The sequence below is a fragment of the Lutjanus erythropterus genome, chromosome 2, assembly GCF_056507025.1.
Source record: "Lutjanus erythropterus isolate fLutEry1 chromosome 2, fLutEry1.hap2, whole genome shotgun sequence".
Lineage (NCBI taxonomy): Eukaryota > Metazoa > Chordata > Actinopteri > Lutjaniformes > Lutjanidae > Lutjanus > Lutjanus erythropterus.
Genome location: NC_139318.1, coordinates 30,917,249 through 30,943,880, shown reverse-complemented (window position 1 = coordinate 30,943,880; position 26,632 = coordinate 30,917,249). Strand labels below are relative to the sequence as shown.

The window sequence follows — 26,632 nt, the reverse complement described above, 5'->3', positions numbered from 1 at the left end:
GGTGTTGTGAGTCACACGCAGATAGGCTCATCCAGAAATAATCGACTGGGAGCGACCAGTTAGAGCCAGTTCCACAGTTGCTACTTTAACCCAACTCCTGCCGAGGGTCAGCCTGAGCCACGGTGTCGTCCTCCTCCCGGCCCTCCTCTCTTTCTCTCCTGTGCACAGGCAGCAGTGAGCAGGGAGGGCAAATCCTACCCAGGTAACTGTGGTAGGGCACAGGGATGAGCTGGGCATTAAGTTGTTTCTGATCTGCCACCTCGTAGGGTCCGTCGTCATAAACGCCGAGGTTGAGCAGAGTCTGGTTTAGGAGCTGGACGCGCATCTCACCTGGAATAGAAAAAGGTGAGGGCCACAGCAAAAACAAGAAAACAGTGCCACACTTTCTATGAAGATCAGGTCTACAATGCATTATAAGAACATACAACAAGGTTTATGAAGTATTATAAGTAGTAGGAATAATGTACACTAAGTTCACACATTATAACTATCATCACTGACACATAGAGAACTGCTCTAACATATCATAACAGATTATAAATTCCTCCTGAAATGGAATAATGTCTCATAAAGCTCATACAATTTACTTACAGTTCACAAAGTTATGCTATAGTGTGTTATTGATGTTTATAAGTCATTATTTCAGAAATTTAGAATTTCTAATCTGTCATGACATTACTTTTTTAAATACTTCATTCTGATTTGTCAGTTAAAGCATTCTCAGGTCTATTATTTCTGTAAAACAAGCCATTGCTATGTATAACAAACTGTTGCTATGACGAACAGACAGTTGCTATGGATACAGTTCTGATCCTGATAATTTTTTAATGAATATTTTCAATAAAATTCTAGATTTTTTGGTAAGTAACCATGTAATAAGCAGAATAATGGACAGGTTAAGCAGGTTATTGTTGTGCAATAATGCTGCTCACTGTACATTATCCCTTATGATACCTTAAAGAAGTTCTCTAAGTGTCTTTGTAACTGCATAAAATTATGGTAGTTATAATACTTTATAAACCTTGTCATGAGTTGTCATTCAAGACTCTTACGTCAATAAAGCCCTAATAAATGCATCATAATGTCTTGAGAATATGCTTATGATGCATTATAGACATGACCTTCAGTGAAAGTGTTGCCGAAATCACTGACACACAACAGCAGACATTAGAATCAACATGCATAACACATGTCTGTATATGTACACACATGTCCCAGATCAGCACTACATATTGATCATCATAGTTTAAACAGCATGTTTAAGCAGTCAGTATCAGAATATAGTACTTTACAGTTTACTAACAGGAAATTATACAATACACGTGTAACACTGGACATCAATCAAACTGCAACTTTGCAAAGACAATGCTAAACTAAACTTTAGAAACAGAAAGGTATTTTCTAAAAACTAAATTAATTTTGTGTTGTTTCCTCAGATTTTCCTGGAGTGTCTCACCACTAATCACAATTAATCAACATTTCTGTCATTTTCCTGAATTGCATTGTTAGAGTATGGTGTAGCACACTCAAAAAACAAACCTATACAGCATGCATACTCTCTGATTTGGTTGTACTCCACTTTTTTGTACTACAGACTCAAAACCTGGCTAGACCTCTTGTGTAGTAAAGGGTGCAGGTTTTGTTTCAACCTTGGGGTGGACACATATTAAGTGGGGGTCATCCCTCAGCAAATTCTGAGCATTAAACCCTTTATTTCCAGCATTCTTTTGCCTTTTCTGCATCAATTTAGAGTGGAAATGTCTTTTTTATGTTGAGGAAAACAACAACTTCAGGCGCCTATTCATTAAGGGATGTTTTTGTGGGGAAATAACTGCACATGTTTGAAAATTTATTGTGTATATTTAATGTGTGTAGTATGAATTTTGGACAAGCCGCTACACTAACACACATAATCATCCACATTCTATAAATCTAAATACATGTTCTGTGCGGTGGAAACAGTCTTACAAACTTCGTAAAATAACATTCTGTAAAATGAGAAACAACAAACACTCTACTCACACATCTACCAGACAAAATGGAGACTTATATCTTAGTGTTTTATAATGCAAATTGTATAAATTAAGACTATTACATAGAGGCACAGCATTGAGCTCATGTGGCAGATTCTGAAAATATAAAATAAATCAATCCGCTGCTGCAACAGATAAATCTCAGTACTTTCTTTGATTAAGTGCACGCCTCTGCTCTGCATAATGTCTGCGTCCAATTACTAGATTGGTTTATAAATCAATTCACTGCTCTTAATCTCTAATACAATTGTCTCATTAATCGTACAGTTTTAATTAGACAGTTTACATGTATTGGCTCTCTTCTCCAGCTCACATTAGTTGCACCAGTATTTCTTAATACTCATTGTGATAACAGTGTGGCACTAATGAAGGCAGGACATCAATATACACAAGGGAATATCGTTTAAAAACATCTCCTACCAACATTTCTTTCTTTCTTAATATTCATACCTGTCTGTTGGATGTGTAGGAATGCACGTTGCTAACTACTTAATCAAGTGGAGGTCAGTTTTATTTAAATATACAACTCAGCAACACACCACACAGATTTTCCTCTGACTGGTTTAAAATTTGTTACACATGGGACACTTTCTTTAATTCTTTTCACAGCCTTGTCTCTGTGATCCAGCTCTCTGCAGCTCAGTCAGACACCTTACCTTTCCAGTTGTACGTCCCCGGAGCCCCAAACAGGATGAAGTTGTTGTCGGGGGTGAAGCTGACAGAGAGGCCCTGCTGACAGAAGCCGAACTGCTCGTGTCCCTGCGGCCGGCCCTCACAGAACTTCCACTCCCCGCCGTCCAGGTCATCTCGCTCTGTCATGTCCTCACTCAGGACGTAGCAGCGTCCGATGGGGTCGCGGGTCTCTGAAGGTTGACTGACACGTTGTCTGAGCTCGTACAGGTGAGCGCAGGTCTGGAGAGGGACAGGATATGACATTAGAGTATTTATTTTTATGATTTACTTTATGTTTAATGAAGGTGTCTTGGATATCAGTCAGCCTTTGAATTTCAAACAGCGTGATAATCTAAACCAAACTGAAAATGTTCAAGATCTTTGGGTCAGAAGCAGAACAACATTTTTATTATTTTAAGACAGGGAAGACGTTCCTCCTGCAGCTTCCTGCACTGATGCGTTTACAGGATGTGCTCTGTACTCACCACCACCTTGCCTCCGATCCCCTGACTCTTGACTGTAACTCCCAGCCACTGGTTGTCTTTGCTCTCTCTGTTCAGACTCACTGAGGGAAAACACAGAAAGGAAGTGGCAATCGTAACAGTTTCCATATTGTAAAACAATCAGGATCTGAGCCAGAGCAAGCAAGCAGCACTTTGTTATTCAAATTCTAATTATAGTCAACTTTTCTTTAATGCAATAAAAATGACCAAGGATTAGTAACTTTTGAATAAGTACATTTTAATTGCAACATTAGGTATAAACTTTTCAATACAAAGGAATATATATGTATTATGAGTGTAATTCATTTGCCAAAGTAGATGAAATATACAATTAACAAAGTTAAAGATTAATTTTACAGGTAGAATTTTTCTTTCAAATTTTCTATAGATATAATATTATTCTGAATTCTTTTGGTCACAATAGTTGTAGAGTGAAAATCTGATATCTTGACAGCCTTAAGTCACAATCACTGATATTATAAAATAGAGAGAGATGGAAGACAAATTAGACAATAATGTCTGTGGAAAATTCAAGAAAATAAACCAGTGAAAAATCTCTGCTGTCTGCAAACTAGGGCTGCAATAAACAATTTATTGTCATTGTCCATTAATCCAAGGATTATCTTCTCAATTAATCGAGTAATGATTTGGATGATAAACAGTCAGAAACTGACAAACGTTGGCGTGTTTAAACCAATTGTTTTGTCTGACCAGCAGCTGAAAACCCAAATATATTTAGTTTACTGACATAGAGCAGAGGTCTTCACAGGTCAACCCAAACCCCAGGACCCGAGACCAAATTCAGGACGCATATGAGTTTGAGCAAATTAGCATAGCTAGCAGTGTTAGCAATGAATGAGCAATATAGTTAAAAAGAGTGGAAATAATAAGTGGATTATGCAGCCTGTTTCAATCAGCAAGAGAAGCATAACAGAGAACCTGGATGTGTTGTACCAGCTGTCTTGGCATGGAAGATGATCACAGCCAAACACAGGAGAAAAGGCATTACATTTGGTAAGACTGGCCTTGTTTGGGTCTGACATTTCTCTGTTCAGCATGGGTCTAGGTCCCAGCTTTTCAATAATAAACTATCAATTATGTTGCTGATTCAATTGCCTAATCCAGAGGCTCCCAAACTAGGGGACAGGCTCCCCTGAGGGGACGCAGAGCCACTGCAGGTTTCGTCCTCAATTATTATTAATGACTGATATGAATGTACACTCACCTGCTCCATCAATATCCACCCTCTCACAGTCGTACTCCTCTGGTGTGATCGGACACTTGAACAAGGCTCCGGGCCGACTGCCCCGCAATGGGCCCTGCCCCGCTGCCTGCGGCGCCCCCACAAGGATCCTAAAGGAACATCAATGACAATTAATTATAAAGCCTGTGTCAAAGATCGATCAGGGTTATGTGTCATTGGTACATGACAGAAACAAAACATCTCATTTGTGTACCTCTGCTAACAATGAGTCTATAGTGGCTGTTCAGGATCTTAATGTGACTGTAGATGTGACGCCACATGACCTGCTGTCTCTGGTGGCAGGGTCACATCACCTGTTTTCATTTTATTTCACACATGACCAGTGGCACATTTCACACAATAGCCTCAGCTGACCTCGGCCACCATTACTGTAAGTACAAATCCCTGCAGCTCAAGCGTGACTCTTCAAGTCCTGCTGAGACCACCTACAGTCGTGTTATCTTGACTTCAAACTGATTCCAAACAGCTCTGCAGACTCTGCATGTCCCGCATCTTGTTTGTACTCACAGCTTTCACTAATCATCCCTCACTATCGAGGCAAGGAAACGTTTTATTCTCAGTGAGGTGTTGCTGATATTTTGGGGCCAGTGTCACTGCCCTCTGCCTTATTTGGAGCGGCCGATTCAGGCTAGGATGCTATTTAAAAACCAAACGTTGAGCCACATTCCACCCAACACCGTCAGCCATAGCATAGGCATGGAAGCGAGACATGGGGGAAACAGAGGCAGCGGAGAGAGATCGGAGAATAAAGAGCAGATTGTGAGAAGACAAAAGTGAGAGGGATCAACATTACTGGCTGCCACAACAAAATGCGCCCGCTGCTTACATGTAATTATAATAATGATGTTGGCAAAGAAAATTATTGGCTCAAAGGCCTGCGTTAAAAGTTGCCATCACCAGCCCCCACCCCCTCATATCTACCTTGTTATGTACACACTTAAATTAGAGCTATCTCTATGCAAGTATTTTGCCTATAAATACAGTGTAGCAAGCTGATAGCACTGCATGAACCAGGCACAGACAAACAGACAGAGACACGGACCTCTGAGCGGTCACAGACATTCAGCCATAACAAGAGTATTGGGTGTACAGCAGCTCGTATTAATTTACTTGTGTGCTGGATGACTGAAATTGTTGTTTGATATAGTACATTGTGTATATTTCATAATACTGTCTCCGCTCTATTCTTAGTAACGTGTTAATTGTGCCATATGTGCCTCCTTCCCTTCTCATCTTCATCCTCATCTTTTGTAGTTTTGACAGGTTTTTAGCAGCTAACAGCATGCTACTGGTTGGTCGGTCATTCAGCGAAGACTTTGGCTTGGAGTGAAGTATCTCACGACTGAATTGATCCTGTACACATGTGCTGTCAGAATAAGTGGAAAATGAGCTCCCAACTGGGAACAACAATTTGGGAAAACAACTTGTCGAATCCCAGAACATGTGGGAGCAAAGTAGAAGTAGAAAGAAGGCTGTTAACTCTTTATTAATTCACACACTGCATATCACTGTTTTGCTCACATGTAATGTGTAATATGGTAGTAGGTTGATGTCCGTAGGGTGACCTTAATTAGTTAAATTAGATTTATTAGCATTAACGCAGAGAACAAGTCAGGCCAAGCAAAATTTTAGTGGTTAGAGATGCTGGTGCAGGAACAAGTCTGGAACAAAATCACAGTTTCAGCATACTGTAGCAACATGAGTCCTGACATCTCATCACCCAGATGCAACAAGTTTAACAACAACATCCCACCGTACCCGTTGTAGCATCCGTGTTGTTTCTGCATTAAGATTGGGACCCACCAAATTTGGAAACACGACTTCATTACATTAGTCCCCAGAAAGCTTGGCAATTACCTGAATTTTTGTCAAACTTAACTCAAGATTGTCATGACAAGAGACCTCATACACAGATCACCAAAATGCCACGTTTATATGTAAATGTTCTAATAGTATTGTACTGTTAGCATGTTACTACTAGAATCAGAAAGAAAGAAAGAAAGAAAGCACATTAACATAGCTAACAGGCACAGATATAACTACACATGTGCATATAAATGGCTAACAAACTAGTGTTAACATGCTAACTATATGCAATGCTAAGCAGCAATATCATGGAACTTGAACCATGTTGAGGTATATTCTCCTTGATCTACTGTAGTTCAGATAATAATGACAATGATAACTTATCAAAAGAGGTTATAAAGTGTTTCACAAAGAGAAAATGAAATAAAATTAAATACCAGGTCATAGATAAACTACACGAAGGGCAAAAATTCTAATGACAAAAAATAAATTAGAAACCTTATATTAAAAAGGTAACAGTTTTGTTTTCTGAATGGTAAGGAGCAGTGGCATGGGGTCAACAGTCAGAGTGAGGTAAATGTGGAGAAAAGAGAGTTTGAAGGTGATGGGAAAGGGGAAAAATGAAACATGTTGGACCAGGCCGCTGCATATCACAACATCTTACTCATTTTTCACCGTGACAGCAGCTGCTACTGTGACTCAACACCTTTTCTTCCAATGTAAAAAAAAGCGGTCCTCACTTTCATCTCAGCCAACAGATGAAAAAAACCACCACTGATATTGGCCAGACAGCTCTACTTTCTATTTTCTACTCCCGATTTCTCTTCCCTGACAACTGCTTCTGTTGAAGTGCAGCCGTGCATGCCTCAGGAATAACTACCCTCACCTTAATGAGTGAGAACCCCAAACAGCCACCCAGAGTCAAGAAGAAATAATGACTGCTGCACTTCACTGGTGGTCCACATGAGAAACCAACCAAACGGTGTTAAGCTAACGCAAACACATGTTAAATTAAAGGGATTTGATAAAGAGGAAGAACACATCACTTAAAAAAGCCTGATAAGATCTGATCCCTCCTATAGATCCACATTCCAGGGAGCTCTGGTTTATGTTTAGGAGTTAAGGTGATACCTCTCTTTCCCCCAGCGTGTGCAGATACACAGGCAGGTGTCAGGGTGTAAGGTGGGAGGTCTGTTAAACTGTTATACCACCGGTGTTTAGAGGAGAGAGTTGGATGGCTCCCAAGTTGTCCATATGCCTAAATATAATATTTAGCCAACTTTGACAGGTTCAAATTATTTTTATCACCTCAGAGGCCATTAGGTTTATCCAACCATGAACCAAACAATTTACCATCTTATACTGAAAAGTCTAAAATTACTGACATGTGATTGGATACACCGAAATTAGAAATGGAATACAAGAGACAGATAAATCTGCAACCTCGGTTAATTTAGGTATTCTCTGACGACATCACTGTCTGATTCTGACGCTGAAGAAGATGTAACTTTCACTATTTTCTAACATTTTATAGTGAAAATGATCTTGCAGTTCTTAAAACGGAGGAAGGAAACGATTCGTTTCATTCACCCACAACTAGTTAACTGACTCATGAACAACTCTTGGAGCTGTAATTTTTAATTTTGTGAACCATAGATTCTAATTTCACAAACCTCATTCAGGTTAAGGATCAGTGAGTCAGGGAAGCTAGACTAACATATTCAACTAAACATCCCCTCTGCACTCTCTCTGCTACTAGTGGATGGAGGAGAGGGGGAAAGCATTTTGGTCATTTTGCTAGTAAGAGGGGAGGCATCCCCCCTCACACTGCCTACTAGTTGCAGCCCTATTTGAGATCATCCATGGCTCGTTCCCCTTGATCTTACCCCGAAATAAAAAGCATCTTTGTGTAAAAATTTGTGATTTAAAAATAGGTTTAAGAAGACAAAGAGTTATCTGTTGCCCGGGCGTGCTCTACATTTTATGTTTGAATCTGTTTGTATGAAGTCAAGTGACTGAGACAGTTAGAGTTGAATAATGCCCCATATGCAGACAGGCAGGCACACATGTCCCAATTTGACACAGATAAAATGTCATGGCTGAGCAATACTTTCATTTATTTGCCCCCTACTCACTCTGAAGCCCACTTCATTGTTCAGGATTGAGTCAGACAGCGTGATCATGATCTCCACTGCTAAGCTCGTCTTTCAGTAAACCCGCATTTGACATGGACTGTGTGTATGTGTGTGAGTGTAATATGAGTGGTGGTGGGTATGTTGTTGCTGCTGCACTCCGGGCCTTGAGGAGATATCAGCGTGTTGAGCGTGACGGTGACGCTGTCTAGTGAAATACCCACGGTATCCAGACGCTACAGAGCTGGCACCAGCATGACTGAAGTGTGTGTGTGTTTGTGTAATTTACATTGCCGGGTTGTACACTCAGATTAGATAATGCACCTGGGCAGCAAACATGCTCTGACAAACTGATTAAAACAAGACGAAGAGTCTACAGGCACGCTAGTCACTCCATTAAGCGGTGCTTAGACACAGCAATGCTTTGCGCTAAATGCTAACATCTGCATGCTAACAAGGTCACAATGACAATGCTAACAAGCTAATGTTAAGAAGGGACGATGTTTACCATGTTCACCATCTTAATTTTGCATGTTAGCATGCTAATATTTGCTAATCAGCTCTAAAGTACAAACACAAAATGCAGCTGAGACTGATGGGAATGTCATTCGTTTTGCAATAAAAACTACTAGGCAAATTTAGTCAGGGGCAATCAAAAACACCAATCAAAAAGAAACTATCCATCATACCAAGAGGGATAAGGAGATTACATCTAAATCAGGGTGATCTTGTTAAAAGCAAAGACTCAAATCAAGGTCTCTCAGTGTGAGCAAGGATGTAACTCAGGGTTCAGTGGGGGTTCTGTGGCCACTCCTTTCCACTATTTACAGTCCTGTGATAGTCTTAACGAGGCGATCTTAAAAGAAAACCTTTATGGTTAATGTTGGCAAGGACACTTAGGAAAGAAACGTCTAATCTCAGGGAAGCTGACAAAAGTTCAGCTCCTGTGTGAAATCCTGATTACAGACTCAACAAAGCATGTCAAACCCTACTGAAGCAAAATATTGGTTTTGATGACATGTAGTTATCAGGAATATGGTACACAGGATAAATTTATCAGCCGCTGTCACTGAAACAATAATAGTGTAAAATAACACACTGCCAACACCCCTGAAATTCATGCTTATTGGATAGTGATTTATAGCTCCACCCTCCATTGTCATAAAATCATCCTGTTTTTCCAGCTAATCATCACGGATACAAGACAGACACACACACAGGACCCTCATTACACTCATGTGTTCATAGAGGGGAGGATGTGCAGTGACCCCAAAACTCATTCTCTCCATCTAAATCAGTGATGGCCACCCCTGACTACCCCTCCCCCATCCAACCGCCCCCCCATCAGCACACACAATCCCATCATCCTTCACTCCTCCCCCACTCACATCCCTGCACAAAACTGCCCATACAGGCAGAGAAGGACTGGACAGCAATACATCACACATGAAACCAATTTTCAGACCATTGTTTCCCTAAATATCAAGGAAACTGTGCTACAATAAAAAACAGTTATGCCCAAGAGTGTTGCTTCATCTCTGGTGATGATTGAGTCCAGTAATCTTTACTCTGTTCTCATGTACTTGCACTTGCAGTTCTCATGTAGTTCACTGTCAGATTTTTTTTATTGCAGGCTGTGTGCTCCTCAATGGGTTGACAAAATTCCCTAACTCTTCTGTTGGTAAAAATCTTTTAATAAACAATTAATATACTCCAAAGCCCACTGACAATAAGTAAAAACAAGGCTTCCTTTTATTTGATACTGAAAAACTATTGGAAAAGACAGATTTTCACATGGCAATAGCAGCGCGCCTACATCTAAACACACAATCAAACAAGACATAAAAACATCTGCAGAAAGGCATTTTCTAATTCCTTAAGTCCACATTTGTTTGTTTATGGAGAAGGAGGATTCGCACTCAGGCCGAAAAAGGAGAAAAATGGGAGATAAACGATGGGAGAAAAGACTGGGAAGCGCTTCAGACATTTACGCCCACACAAACTCATTTGTAAAGGCGCTCAGTGTGACTTGACATATTTCAAACAAAATGCTTCAGGGGACAGAAATTCTTTCACACTTTAATTTTTTGTGAAAGAGCTGAAACTTTTTTTGGTTTTTGTTTTGTTTTGTTTTTTTAAGCCCAACCCTGCCCTGGAATTTTCCAGGCAGGGATCTTTGAAAGCCAATAAAGTTTGTGAAATCTTGAGTCATTTAAAAGCTAAACATTTCCAATATTCAGTTTTGGGACCATTTCAGTCGATCCCTCCTAATCGAATGTGTCTGCTCCGCTCACACCCTTTAACATCTGTCCACCATAGAGCAGCATGAGGCTGTAGCTCTATAGACAGTGGCTCTACAGGATCAGCATGGGGACTCGGGACTCTTTAGGCCTTCTGTTATCCTGAGGCAAATCTGTGACCTCTGACCTGGACACACAAACACACACACACACACACACACACACACACACACACACACACACACACACACACACATGCATGCAAATGAAAACATGTGCAAGCATGCAGACATTAATAGAGGCATGAATGTACACATGGACCTGTAGCATAAACCGCTTTATGTTTAATAGTTAAGTTTGTCCCTTCAGAGGTTCATTTAGAAGCGTTGCATTAAACCTTTGAGGCTGTCTCTTTGTGTATTCAGACTAAGGTTTTCACAGCAATTACTGTCATGATACAACACATGTGCACTTCAGTTGCCATGGTTACACTCCATCATGCCATTCTTTTGTGTTTCTAGACAACTTTACTGTCAGTGTCGGCTAGCTTCTCCAAAATGGACAACAAAGAGAATACAAAAAGGAAAAGAGGCAAACCTGGACAGGAGAATGTTGCTCTTGAATACGTACAAACACAAGCACATAATCCAAAATAAATTTAACCCGAACATGAAAATATTACTGCGACAGCAAGAAAGGAGCCAACAAAACTGGTATAAGACAAAGTTATGTTAGTGTTTGGCTGGGTAGGTACAAAGTAAAGCCCGACTGTTACTGTATTTTTTGGGCTGAGGCAGATACAAGATTTTCGGGATTTTAAAAGTATATATATATATACATATATATATATATATATATATATATATATATATATATATATATATATATATATATATGTATATATATATATATCAATATATCAGCCAATATTCTTTATATGCAAAATATAAAATATAGAAATAAATTCCATGATCTCTCAAAAGTGGTTATCAAACAGAAAGATATGTAATGGAGGGTGGATGTTTAATTGTTTAACAATAAAGTTTATCATTCAAAATGACATCAAGGCACTGAAACCGTAAACCTTCACCAATATTAATCATTATAAATAACTATGAATTAAAAAGTACAAGTAGGACAAATATAAATATGCATAAAATGGTACTCATAAAACAAGTTTTCATATGGGTGCATATCAGACAACATTTATGCCAATACCAATATACACCTATACAGCTGTGATAGATGAATATCAGGTCAATAATATTGGTAGGCCAATACCTCAGTCAGGCTCTAGAACAAAGCTGCTCATGCTATCGTTAAATGTGTACCGAAGATGTGTTTTATAATTTCCAATCATTTTTTCCCATCCCAAAAATGTGCTTTGGTATCGCATCCTCATCTTCAGTCAACATAAATTCAACCTTTTTCTTATGTTCCACAAATGATCTCACTTTAAAGAGACTGGTCTGTGTCCCCTCGAGCAACATCTAAGGGGACACTTAAGTAGCTAAGGACAAATACTGAGAGGTTAAAGTGTTTTAAAACATCCTCTTTATGGTGATATAATGAAAAAAAAATTCTTAACACAATGTTGGTTGAAAATTTAAGCAAAATTGTAACCTTTGTGGTTTTATGCAACCAACCGCAGAGTATTTGTTCATATACTTGTGTGTACACATGTGCAGATACACTCCAGACAACAGAAGGCCGTGCAACAACTGTGTAAACTCAGGACCGACACACTGGCTGCAGCCTGTCCAACAACGTCCACTGTGACAATAAAACAGGGCTAACAGGCCTGTCTCAGACAACGCCGCTTTCACACCTGACTCCAGTTTCTCCTTTTCTGTTTTGCTGATGGGAAAATGACAGCTGAGAATGAGGTGACCGAGCTGTGAATCATCATGTTTTTAACATCTCAACTCTCTACCTCACCCTGAACAGAGGAGAGAAAAAAGGGTTGGGTAATGCACAATAAAGGACAAAAAGAGAGACAGAAACAGCTGCCAGGCCATGCAAAACCCCTCTGGGACGTTGTGGTTCACTGCCCACAGCACGGATGTGACTCAACTTCCTGCTTTCATGCTTTGGTCAAGGACATCACGGGGGCATTTTACAGTAATATCAACTTAAAGAAATCAAACATCAAAAACCAAAATTACTTTAATCTTCTCGTTATATTTCAGGAAGGAGAAGGATATAACCACTTTGCTTTTAGAGGACGATTGTAACCCCATCCTCACTTCACATGCATCTTTAACAACCCCTCAGCTCACCACCTGCCCCTCTGCTGATCAATAAGTGAACGGCCATTTCCAGACATAGATGGGGTAATGATTGGCCCTCAGGTCCAAAGTGTAAAGAGGAGATAACCCCTACACCGTCCCTCCCCTGTCCCTTTTTATCTTCTCTTTTTCTTCTACCCCATTATCCACTCATCCATCTATTGATCTGTTTATCTAAATACACTCTGTTTTACTCTATTTTATTTGCTCTTTCTTTCCCTTTCATATTTTGTTTCTATAAAGTGAGACATTTACAATACTGTACAATTTGCCACCTATGGACAGGTCTGTCTCACAGACAGACAAATACATTCGATGACTCGGATCAGTTTCGAGTTTCCGGGTCACCTGACCTGCTTGTCTTGTCCTGGAGGAAACTAATCATGTTCTTTGTGTGTGCATGAATGTGTAGGGCAAGACAGATGCAGTGACAGAAAAACAAACATGAAGGAGAGACAGAGAGTAAAGGAAACAGGCAACTGAGAAAATCAGAAAGGCAAAGAGAACAAAGAAGCGAGATTAATTAACAAAGATAGAATCATTTAGCGCATAATTACAAGATAAAGATTGAAGTGATTCCCTCCTAATTGCTTCTTTTCCATTCTACTCATGTCAGCTTATATTCAGATTTCTTTCCATATTAATAAGATAAAAACCTGGTGCCTCAACCCCAACAAAACTAAGACGACCATTACTACAAACAACAGCCATGTTTCCTTTACTGTTGTTCTCATGGGTCTCCTTAATATCTGGTTTAATGAGATAAAAAATGCTCTTGAACTGTTATAAAGCATCTGTCCCTGATGTGTTTTAGGCTTTTCTGAAACTTTTTTTTTCAGGAATCAGCAGAGAAATATTCTTGAGTATCACAGAAGAGATCAAGCCAATAATTTATGAAACCCAAATACTCTGAAAAGTGTCCCATTGAACTGAAAGCCCATTTGTCCAACAGCCCGTTATTCGGAAAACAAATGGCCACTGCTCCGAAGGCCCATTGCTCCTAACTTGCGTATATAACCTGACTGACATACCTTATTTTACTTATTTCAACCCAAACAGTGACCTTTTTCTAAACCTAAGCATGTAGTTTTGTAGGCTAAACCATAACCAAACTGCAACAGTTTTACAATATTAACATGTTTCTTACTGCTATCGTGTTGATTATTGACCATGAAAACGAACATCATCTGATGAAGGTCACCTGACATTTGCCCATCAAAATTCATTAAGATATTAAGGGAAACAAAGCAGTGGACTTGTTGAATAAATGTGCTTTTGATCCCATGGGACATTTTTGTGACTACTGTGGTTTTGGAACAATGGGCAGTCCACAATCAAACACAACTTTGAGCTGGTGACATGACAGAAAAATGTTTTAGTCATTTCAAAATTCATTTAAAACCTGACATCCATCATCCTGTTCAAACCATAACCGTTTGAGGAAATTAGAAAAGATAAGCCAGTGACAGCAATAACACCGAGGGCTATCTGTAATCTAAATGTTCAAAACATTCAAGTAATTAGATTGTTTGTATCCAAAGACTTTTCTGCATAATGAATCAGCAAATCTCCTCTAATATATACAAACAAAAAGCCCCAACATCCCTTGTAATCTCCTGTTCCTGTCTGCTTTTCACGGCTTCCGTCCGATCTCGCTTCTGTATCAGTTCCCAGTAGAGTGGCCATCAGCTGATTGATTAAACTGTGTCTTTACCAGAGTCAACACATCTCCCTCCAAACGGACACACACACACACACACACACACACACACACACACACACACACACACACACACACACATTAATCAAAGGGGAGGCCTTCCATGATTTATTCATCCCTTCAGCTCCCGTCACCGTCAGACCCTCAGCCCCTCCCCCACATAACACATCATACGCTCTTAGAAATAAGAGTTCCAAAGGTTTCCTCCTGAGGGGCTCGAACCATTTGCTTCTGAAGAACATTTTTTGAAGCTAGGGTTCACCTAAGACTAAGGATTTATTAAGAACTCTTTTCATCCACAGAACTCTTTTTGAAAGAAAGAGTTTTCATTATTCTTAAAATGATGGATTAAAATGATGGATGATGATTTTTGACTCCTCAGTGAAAATATTGTATTTCACTTCTTTGAAAAACCCTCGAAAAACGAGGGTCAGAAGGTGAAACTTAAACCTTAAAATGTATTTTTAGATCCTCCTGGGTGGGTACTAGAAAAAGCCCTTGGAATATAAAAGGGTTCTTGGTAGAACACCCTGGGTGAGTGCTACACGAAACCTTTGGAATACAAAAAGGTTCTGGAGAGATGAAAATCTTGAAATAGAAAAAGCTTCTTGGCAGAACTACCTGGGTGGATTCTAGATGAAACCCTTGGGTAAAGGGTTCTTTACAGAACACCCTGGGTGGATTTTAGATGAAAACATTTTGAATTTAAAAGGGATCTTGGAAGAGAGATACTGTTGGAATATAAAGGGCTGTTGGTAGAATATCATGTACAGGTTCTAAATGAAAGCCTTGAAATATAAAAGGGCTCTCAGTAGAACACCTGGAGTAGGTTCTAGATGAATCCCTGCAAATATAAAGGGTTCTCGGTAGAACACCCTGGCTGGATTTTAGATGAAACCTCTGGAATATAAAAGGGTTCTTGTAAGAATTCCCAGAGAGGGTTCTGGGCAGAACCATTACACCATAGAAGGGTTTTCCGTAGAACCTCTCATAGGGGGTTCTGGGTGGACCCTTTTACAGATGGTCCTAGGTATAGCCCTTTATGTTGGGTTCAAGGTAGAACCTTCTGAAAGGGTGTCTGATGTAATCTTTATAAAAAAAAATGGTGCGACTAGGAACCGAAAAAGTGTTCTCCAATGGGGACAAGCTGAAGAACCCTATATGGTTCTAGTAAGCACTTTTATTTTTAAGAGTGTACGATATTTGTAGTTAATTCGAGGTAATGCTTTAACTGTTAATTTTTAGTCAGATAAGAGGGAAACAAACCTTATAGCAGAATCAAACATGAGTCATTAACACCAAAGAAAATAATTATCTTTAAAAATAAAGAAACAAAATGTCAGAACACTCGACCCTCTCAGGAGTTTATCTGCCAACAAAAGTGCAGATGCAGAATTAACACTGCCAAACTGTGCATTTTTTCCTGCTCCTCCATCAGATCTAAGTTGTATGTTTCCCCCTGACTCTGCAGATTGTCCCTCTCCCTCCACTGAGCACGTGGTCCGCAGAGTAATATTCCTGAAAGCTCTCTGCCGGGCAGCGCTGCTTCCCACCGAGCTTTTGTCCAGGCCGTGGAGGAATGGGAGAACGCTAAATAGACAGAGAATAAGTGGGAGCCAGTAAAGAGCATTAATCGTATGTGTTTGTGTGTGCATGTGGACGCCAGACTGTAAAGCCCGAGCTATATACCCTTTGCTCCTTGTGATCTCTCATATAAATAAGCTCTGAGTTCCTACATTTACGAGGCTTTCACATGAATGGCCTTGAGGAGATTTAGCAACAAGAGAGAAGGAGCGGGAGAGAAATCATGAATTGAGTTAGGGAGGGAAAAGGGGGAAGGTTCATTCTCAACTCCTAAGCTGAGGGTGAAAAGGCAGCTTATATTTAGTTATTGTCATGCAAATTAGCCCCCCAGAAATTCTTCTTTGTGTTATGAATGTGTGAAGCAGTTATACTGGGGCCCCATTTACACACATTTATATTTATTCAACAAAAGAAATGGCACTGGAAGGTAAAGAGGATATTGTGTTTGACTCATGGAGGCAAGTAAAGGTACTTTCCATGATTTAACATCATATTAAAGTTAGCAACTAGAAGAAAAAAAGATCTAAAGCAATGGCATGGTAAATATGAAGCTTTAGAACCAATCACAATGTTTGTTTACAATAACTTGAGTAGAAAATACCTGCATTGTGTATAATTTATTGATAGCAACATGTTGAACGTGGTCTTTTCCCATGATCATACAGTTGCACATTGTACCTTTTAAGGGATGTATCAGATGCTGTCTGAAACGCTTTTTAGCACGTTGTTAATGTTGTGAAATGGTCATAGGATCTGGTAGTTTTAGGCACAAAAACTGCTTGGGTACGATTAGGATAAGACCATGTCTGGGCTTACAATAACTATCTTATGTTTCGTTAGTTATGTGACGTAACTGAAGCATAGCATGTATTATAATGAACTTCATACAGCATGTAGAGATGGTGCCAGTGAGAGCTGCTCATCTGGTGCATAAGCCAAAAAAGTTTTTGAGCTTCCAGGTTTACTTCCTGGAATTTAAAATCTTCATGGATTACAAATGAATCATAGAAAAAGTCATGACAGTTCAAATCATCTTCCAGTGTTCTACCCAGTAATGACTGCTGTTGTCTGTCCAACATCACAGTGATTTGGTCTATAGCTATCAGTAGGTAAGCTTAGCACAAAGAAAAGAAAAAGGGGGAAACAGCTAGCCTGCTCTATCCAAAGGTAAGAAAATCTGCCTACCAGCACCACTAAAACTCAGTAACTGACATACTACATCACATTTGTTTGATCCGTACCCAACAATTAGCCCAGCACTTAAAGATGGATTTTATCATCTTTGGACAGAGTCAGGCTGGCTGTTTCCCCTTGTTTCAAATCTTAATGCTAAAATAATCTGACTGACTGCTGGCTTTAACTTCATACGGTGCACAAAAGTCATATCAGTTTTCTCTTGTGACTCTTAACAGAAAAGCAAATATTTACCAAAATGTCAAACTATTGCTTTACTGCAATTAAATGTTAGCCCCCTAATGACTTCCTCTGAGTTTCTTATCTTTTGTATTTGACTTCTCTGTCTCTGTATTTCTGTAACCTTTTGGAGGTCATCCAAAAATCCCCTCCACGCTCCACTCTTGTTTTTTTTTAAAACTGTGTTCATCAAGACTCCAGTTCAATGAGAGGATTTGTTCAGCTTCAGAAAGCTCTGTTTTAGATTCTTAGTCAGCCAGTGAAACCAAACCCCAGACTAGATGTCTGGGATTATATCGGCTACCTGTGGCCCCGCTGGCATTGAGACTGAGTATCTCTCCCCAGAAATGCACCAAAGGAAAGTCCATGGTAAACATGGACCTCGCTGCAACCTGAGACCTTCTGCTTTCCCTTTGACAGCAATGCAACATGGCCCACTTCATGTATACTGATATCAACATCCTGACAGTCTGATAAATCACAGGCTAATAATGTTGTCAGTGTGTGGCTCTGCCGCACTCAGAAACAGAAGGATAATAAAATAATTATTCAGAAGGAGGAAATTATTGCCCTAATTCAAGCCACAACAAAAAAGTTAGGTTAAAAATTGAGTCAGAATAGTCAAGATAGCACAATAGATGTCTTTCAATGCCAGATAGAGATCCTTAAGATGATTTGTGAGCTGCATCAGAGCAGCAGAGCAGAACTGCCGACCCCCACCATTGTCAAAGCTCTTTAAAACAGAAAAGACCTTTACATTAAATCATGAGGCAAAGATCAATATAAAGAAATGACATGAAACTGTAAGGCTCAAGGCTTTCCAGCATACGTGTTGGGTGCACTATGATTTACGAGGCTTTGGCAGTGAGCTAAACATTTATATATGCAGAACGCTTAATGCTCTCACGCTGTCATGAGTGTGTTCTAAGTATATTGATGCATGGCATTAAAAGCTTGCAGTAAGCAGAATGAGCTGATCCTGAATATAGACTATCTGCAGTGCAGCACAGTGTTTTTATTAGCCATGCTAGCTCTGGAATGGCATTGAGAGTCTGTTGGTTGGTCCACCACTTTGTTCTAGACTGGAATATCAACAACTACTGGGCGGATTGCAACGAGATTTTGCCCAAACATTCATGGTTTGTAGAGTGTGACTTTCAATAACTTTGGTGATCCTTTGACTTTTCATCTAGCGCCATCATCAAGTCAAACATCTATTAGTCAAATACTTTAATTTATGACATAATAGCTGCAAAACCAGTGACAATCCCCATCAGCCTCAGCTGTACTTTGGTTTCAGTGCTAATTAGTAAGTGTTGAATTCAAGAAAATCACCTAAACCAGGACAAAGTCATGATCAAGACTAGAGTAGGTTAGCTGCTTAGCTGGAGGAAGTCTCTATCTCTGATCTTTTTGTCGCACAATGCGGAAACGCGTGTTGAGGCTCAAAAGTCAGCTTTATGTGCCACTGAGCGACTCTCATAGGAATGAACCGGGGCCCGACTCCAAAGCTGTACCCACTTGTCCCTTATAATTCCATGGTTCAGCCTCACCGAGGTGCGAGAGGGAATAGAAAAGTTAAGAATAAAGGTGTAATCTCCATCATGCACATATGGCATAGCAATATAATATATATATTTGTATAATAACATATCATATCATAAGGTTGGATTATTTTTTATCCTGGAGTTTATGTTCCATGTTATTTGGCAGATGTATTACTGTGTATAAAGAAACAGTAGGGGAATTCAGTGGTGGGATAAAGCTCAGGGGCTTCCTGTCTTCACCAGGCAGTGAACTATTAGCGGAAGCACTTCTCATATCAGTATAAATAGCAGACACACACATAACTCAGACTGAAATATCCTCTCATCTCATCCTCTGTCTGGCATCAGCAGTGACAGCAAGCAGCAGGAGAAGCCCCCAAAGTTCAGCGTGGGGCCTCCGCTTCAGGACAACAACGACCAAAACAGATCATATAGAAAGTTTAAAGAAGTTCAGGAAGGCTGATCGAGGCTCTTGCCCCCTTATGTCTGAGAGTGGCATACTTTTACTTCCTGCCAACATGTCACTGAACAGGATCTCATTACAGCACATCAGTCAATGTGAGGTCATCAAGTCGCATGGGTTGACCTCTGCCTTGGCCTTCGCTGCCATTACGTGCTGAAAAGGACCAGTAGGTTGCAGCAGCCATAAGTCATCACTGAATGGTTACTGTAAAACTGAACAAAAAGACATTCACTCCTGCAGCTGAATATCTGTTAACCGATTGTGTGTTCCTTCTTTTGAAGAAATACACAAATCTCCTCTGATGCTTTAGGCAAAAAGTGTTTTCCAGAGAAGATGAAGCCTTACAAGTACGACAGTATGACTAAGCTGATTTCTATTAGCTCTTTAACGTGGCAGGTTGTGTCACACAGCAATGCGTAAGCACAGAACAGAGCATCAAAGCGCTAATATCATTTTCACCGCTGAATTCGGTGAGACAAAACACAAAGAGGCCAACACAGAACGACCTCAGGCAACAGCAACCCAAAACCTTCATAATGTAAAGAGAAAATGAGTCAAGAGCATCTAATTACAGCAAGTTTGAGGCAGTTTCAAGACAGTACATCAGAGGAACAGAGATGATAACAGGAACAGTTCGGAACAAAACACAGAGAGGGCACTATCAAACAGCCTAATGGAAATGTATTATTCAGACAGGAAAGATAATCGCTGTGCTGCTGCCTGAATAATATATTTCTCTAACTGAAAGTGCAATAACTTGTGTGTATTTTGAACTCCTACAGTTCACAGTTCTGATGAAATCATCATCATGTCATCAGTGCTGCATCACTGAGGACTCTGAGGCCATGATAGATGTAATTTTTCAGATAATTTGGGGTTTGAGAATCCAGCAAATTTACATTCTACATAAGTGGATATGTTTTGGGCTGTTATAATTAGTTTTTACACTCAATGTATTCAATTTTGTCCCATAGTTAGTATGTCCTTTATGTCCATAGTTACATAAATAAATGAAAAGTCTTTGAATTCTTAACAAAAACTTAAAGGTATAATATATAATTTCTGCCAGTGTGGTCTCTTAAACAACAGACAGACTTGATGATGTTGTGAAGTAGCATGGAGTCAAACACCCACCGCTGCCAATAAAAATCTATCTGACATGAGTCAGGCTGAAATCACATTCATGGACGAGGTAATGTATTATAGTTTTATGTTACATTTAGTCACGTGCACTAGTTGACGTATCCCACATTTTCCCAGAAGTCATAGCTACTAACAACAGCTGGGAAACACACCATTACCTCAAATAAATTATGTATTTCTCTGTTTTTCCATTAATGGAAACATTTGGGATAATGTAAGTACATAGGTCTACCATTTTTTAGACATTTTAATAAATAGAAATGTTACATATTACATGTTAAAAGTGGCCATAATTAATATTTTTAAAGTAACAATACGTCAAATATCAATGTGAAAACAAAACAGCAATGTGAAAGGGAGACACTCAGTCATGAACCTACAGCGAATTGTCACCTGAATCTGCAATTTGACTTTCTGTCTTTAAAAACGCACTAAACTCTACCTACTAACCGCCAATCAGCAGTCAGACACAGTTAGCAACTAGCTAGTGAACATAATGTAGCATTTAGCGGCTAAAGAGACAGGTATTTGTCTCAGGAGCAGGTGGAGACCAAAACAGAAAAAAACAACTGAATATTGGACTGACATTCTTCAGGTGACCAGAAACATAACTCAGAATGTGTTAATAAGCAGCTGTTCACAACACTCACATTAAAGGTGATATATCTATATTGTTCACAACTTGTTTCTGCTGCCCCTAAGTGGCCAAAAAAAATCTGTTATTGCAAGTTTTAGGATTAAAGTTCCCCCTCAGACACATTTTAAAGTATGTAAAGACATAAAAAGTTACAAGCAAAGTCACACAATGTCTAATTCACAATATTACATCAGGAAAAACATTTGCCTAATGTAATATTGCACAACGGCTGAGTACTGAAATGCAAATAAATGATCACTGTACAGGGGCAAGAAAGACATCTACTCTTTCTCCCTCACTGAGAAATTCTTTGTGCTCCATCCAAAACCACTTCTTGTGCTAGGCTGACTGGTAAAAAAGCAGTGTGCATCAAGACCCAAACTTAAATGAGGAGTCTGCCGGACACCTATATCAACGACTAGGAGACGTATCAGAAAGGTAAGCGCATTTAGCATCTTTTATTTGTTCATGTTGTTTGTTAGCTTGTAACTGGCAGCGATTAAACAGCTAATGCTAACTCTGGCTCTGTGTACTGACACGTCCGCTCTGCAATGGAGGTTCCAGGTTTCTTTGCTTGTATTTGCATATTAGACAGTGATTGGCTTTTGAATTTGCTTGCCTGGAGTACGTCAGTATAGTCATGGTCAGACATTAGAGGAGGAGTGGATGTGGTCTTTAAGTGTTCCTTTAAAGGACTACTTTTATTAATAGCATATAAAAAGTAGACATTTTGGACATAAATGGCTTTCACATGACAAAAACCGTCATGCTGGAAAAACAAATTTGACGATATAAGTCAACAGTTAATGGAATTAATGTAACGTTGATGTCAGTCAGGGACTTTCTAGAATCCCGGATACAGTTCTGCAAGTCATTCAAAGATGCAGTCGATGTTGGGACAAGGATGAAATCATAATAAAGTCATCTCCGCGTACAGTTAGTGTGATGTCACGGCATACTGGCAGCAGCATTATTCATCCCACTCTGTCTTCCAGTAGGTGCATCACATCAGCACATCAGTTTAGTTTTTATTGACTGTCTCCTCCTGGCTCTAACTCCACCACTGTAGCGTTTTGTCAGGAGTCTTCCCTCTGCTGCAGTTTGAGCTTTGAGTCATACAATACTTTGAGCTCATCCTCGGTTATTATTAAAATAAGTTGCAGGAATGCTGCAGGACAGTGAGCAGGATTCAGAGGGGTGACACTGACTCTCGCTCTGACTGTCTCTGTGTCTGTAAATGCTGAAGTCACTGGCCTCACCAGGCGACAGGGAGACTCCAGCCCGAGTAAACTGAGCAGCCAACAGTTAAAAATGGAGCTCCAAAATAGGCACCTGTAGTAAATGAACTCCCTTATTCAAAAGTGTTTGAATTAATTTTGAATGATGCATGTTATATGAGTGTTTTATTATATAATTTGTTATTTAGGAGTGGAAAGTAATTAAGTGCAGTGCTTACGTTTAATTTTAAGCTACTCATGTATTTACTCACTTACTTTGTATTTCTATCCTACTACATTTTATTGGGGCATGTAGGGCTTCTTTTTATTCTACTACATTTAGTTGGTCAGTTACATTGCAGATTAAGATCGTATACAAAAATACAGCCAACTATATGAATGTAATGTAATGCATTTATTATAGATGAATTTAACCATTACAGCATGTGAAGAAGCTCTGCCACGACCAACTGCAGCAGCAAAATGCTTATAACAGTTTATTGGTCTTTATCAGTTTGAAACTATAACATGTCACAAGGGTTTTCTACTCAAGTGCAGCTAAAAGTATTAGTAATGAAGGAGCCGATAACTGATATTAGGAGCTGAATCTTGGTAAAATCTTGGTGTCAAAATTTAGAATAACACAAATGCCTTTAAGTATTAAAACAGAACTTTTCATAAATTCAGCCAATCAGGCGGTACTCTGGGTGGGACATTGAGTGAGACCACAGAAGCCGCATCACAGCTTACGTAGCACGTTTTTTAAACTAATTTATTTTGTTGGCAATCTGATTTTATAACAACCAACAAACAATTCCAATAATCCTAAAATCACTGAATATCAGATCTGATAATAGGCCAGGCCAATAATCAGTCAGCCATTAATGTACAACACCCACTGGGGCCATTTTTTCTACACAACAAATACTTTTACCTTTGATACTTTGAGCAGTTTTTGTTCATATTGTTTTAGTACTTTTAATGAAACAGGATTTTAAATTCAGGGCTTTTACTTATAATAAAAAAAAAAATGGTATGAAATTTTCATACACAATTATATTGACCAAAATTATCAAGGTTATCATTATCGAGGCATTGTTAAAATGTGCTGAAAATGTTCCAAACATACTGATACACATACTGAAATCATTTCAACAACTTTTATATTGAAAACTTCTTAATAGTTTGAAATGGATTTGAAACGGGGCGGCTGTGGCTCAGGAGGTAGAGTGGGTCATCTACTAATCAGAAGATGGACGGTTTGATCCCCTGCTCCTCCAGTCCACATGTCAAAGTGTCTTTGGGTAATAAACTGAATCCCAAATTAACCCCCCTGTCTGTTTCATCAGTGTGAGTGAATGTGACATGTAAGTGTAAAAGCACTGTGAGCAGTCGATAGACCAGAGACATTATGTAAAAGCAAGTCAATCCATTAACTATCATGTATTTTCTGTAACTTTGGTTGATGCTTTACATAGTTTACAGTGAGTTTTTTCTAACGTGTGATACTCAAACACAGTTATCATGATAATTAAAATAAAAAAATAATACTAATCATTGGGAAATTTATCATGAAAATTCACTACTTCCACTACTGGTTACATTCATGCATCACATTTGTGTGCACTGTGTTTATGTCTTACCCCTGTTGATCTTTAGCTCCACTGCTAAAGGGAAATGTTTAACAAAAACTTTTGAAGTTGTAAGGATATACGAACGTTTAGGATGGCTATAACTGTTCCAACTGAATTTGTAGTGGAAAATACAGAAAAGACTCTTTAAAATCCTACTGCTCTCTCACCTCATCAGATGAAATATTATTATTATATATACCGCAACACTTCAGGAGAGGAAAATTAAGGCTGTCTCTTATTTATAGTAGCAAAGCAGAAAATATTTCCAAAGATTTACAGGAAGACCTGTTGTTATAATTTATTCATGATCTCACAGGAACAGAGCTCATGAGTGTTCCAGTCACACCGAAACAGCTGTTGGGATCAGAGAACAAACATGGTCACATAGACAAGCAAACACACACATAAGCACACAGCCGCACAGGACACATCAGCATCTCCACTCCCCTATATTGTGAGGTCTGCAAAAAATCACTTAAAAACCCTTCTTCAGAAATTACTGCCTGCCAGCTGATTCAGCAAGCCGACTCTCATCCACTCTGCACTTACTGTAAATCATTGTCTATTAACTCAGGCTGTTCATGCTCTACATGCTAAAACTCCTGCACCCACTTAACAATGATTTAGCAAATCCAAGGTCTGCTGCAGCGCAGAAATGCTGACTGTAGCAGCCACAAAACTCAAATCTCAGCTTTTAACTGCCCTAAAAAGGGAAAAAAGCCATAGTGTAGGGAACAGTTTGCATGAGGAGCAGGTGCAGAAACATTTACTCTGAGTGTGTAAGGTGCAACACAAAGTCAAAAACACACAGGAGGACACACAGGACACGCTCAGTGCTGCATTCAGCCACTCACCAGCTCTGAGGCTCTGGGGTAAGCTGCTGGTGAAGTGCTAAAGAGAAACCAAAAAAGGTGCCCCGGTCTCCTAACTTGTGCAGCGTGTGAGTAGTATCCAGGTTAAAGCCCCACACTGGGTTTAAAAGGGTCAACAGAGCCCAGAGGAGGGTAGTAGTCCAAGGATGAGAGGGGCAAGATGAGAGGGAGACAGAGTTCCCATGTCCCACCGGGGCTGCCATGGCAAGGTGCAGAGCAAGTTCAGCTCAAGAGGAGTGCAGGGCAGATTCCTTTTATGGCTCCCCAAAGAGCTGAAAGAGGAGAAAAATGGGGGAAAATCCTGTGTAGTCTCCTCTCCTCTGTGGATGTTCCTCTTTCTGTTCCTCCCTCGCTGCTCTCAACTCCGTTTGCTGCTGTCAGTCTGGAGAGCAGGCTGTGAAAATGTGGCCGCCACTAGTCTATGCATGTGTGTGTTTCCCTCAATGCATGTGCGCCTCCCCCTCTTCTAAGCTCTGAGGGAGACAGAGGACAAGTGCCTTGAATAGCCCGCTCACTCCTCCCCCCCTCCTCTCCCTCTCTTTCAGTCCCTCCACCTCCCTCCCTCCCTCCCCTCTCTCAGCTGACATCAACACTCAAGGGACTGCTGCCAAAATACCAGGCAAGGTTGTCAAGATACTTGGAGGCTATTGAATAGAGAGAGACGGGGTGAAAAGACAGCAGACTGTTTTATCTGTTGAGTTCACACGGTCCAAACTGCCTCTTTTTTAAGTCTGCTTGAAGGTGGCGCAGGTGCTTGTAGATCCGAGGAATAAAAAAAAAAGGTACAATCTGAGGTACAATCCTGAAAGTTACAAAGCTAAAGAGATGAAAAAGCTTTAGCTTGAAAGCCCTGATGTCTGACTCTTCTGGTGGCAGCGAGCTGGAATGAATCTGGGAGACAAAAGGGTCTGAAATGTGCACAGTGACCCGGGAAACTTTATTACAGACCTTTAGCTCTTCTGGAAAGGGAGAGTGGGAGTGCTGTGACAGAGGAGTGTTCACAGAGACATAATCGGGATGACTTGAGGACTCTTAACAAGCAGATCGAGTGTGGTTTCCTCATGATTTTCCATACATTTTCCAACAAATGTGTATTTCAGACTAACAACATAATGGTAGCGTACTGCGGTCGTGCCCTCTCACCCACAGCTGCTGTTTCAACCAGCTGATTTCTGTTTCTCTTCGGTCAATCTGTGTGCAGCTGTCAGTGTGTCACCTCAACTGTTGCACACAATAAACCTCACACACGACAGTTGCACACCCACGACAAGACAAGATGAAATACTTGATTTTGAGGACTCCTCCTACCAGTTTTTGTAATTTACTACTTGATGAAGAGAGACTTTAGATCTATTTAGGTTTTATAGGTGGATGTTCATATTTCTAATTGACTTTAGTCATTTTCTTTTAGCTAAAAGTGCAAGATATTGGGGTTGTTTCTGCTGATTATTTTCACAATTAATT

At 39.8% G+C, this 26,632-nt stretch overlaps 1 protein-coding gene across 1 annotated transcript in view; it reads right to left on the bottom strand.

Moving 5' to 3' along the window:
- The window catches only part of itga7 (integrin, alpha 7), a 48,275-nt gene extending 22,630 nt beyond the window's left edge, over positions 1 to 25,645 (bottom strand). Inside the window, exons 1-5 of the mRNA XM_084736984.1 lie at positions 25,151 to 25,645; positions 4,434 to 4,561; positions 3,191 to 3,270; positions 2,690 to 2,945; positions 199 to 330 (exon numbers count right to left, since the gene is read on the bottom strand). Of these exons, the coding sequence (XP_084593110.1) occupies positions 199 to 330; positions 2,690 to 2,945; positions 3,191 to 3,270; positions 4,434 to 4,561; positions 25,151 to 25,371 (817 nt within the window). The 5' untranslated portion in view covers positions 25,372 to 25,645. The remainder of the gene's footprint in view (positions 1 to 198; positions 331 to 2,689; positions 2,946 to 3,190; positions 3,271 to 4,433; positions 4,562 to 25,150) is intronic.
- Positions 25,646 to 26,632: the final 987 nt, after the last annotated feature.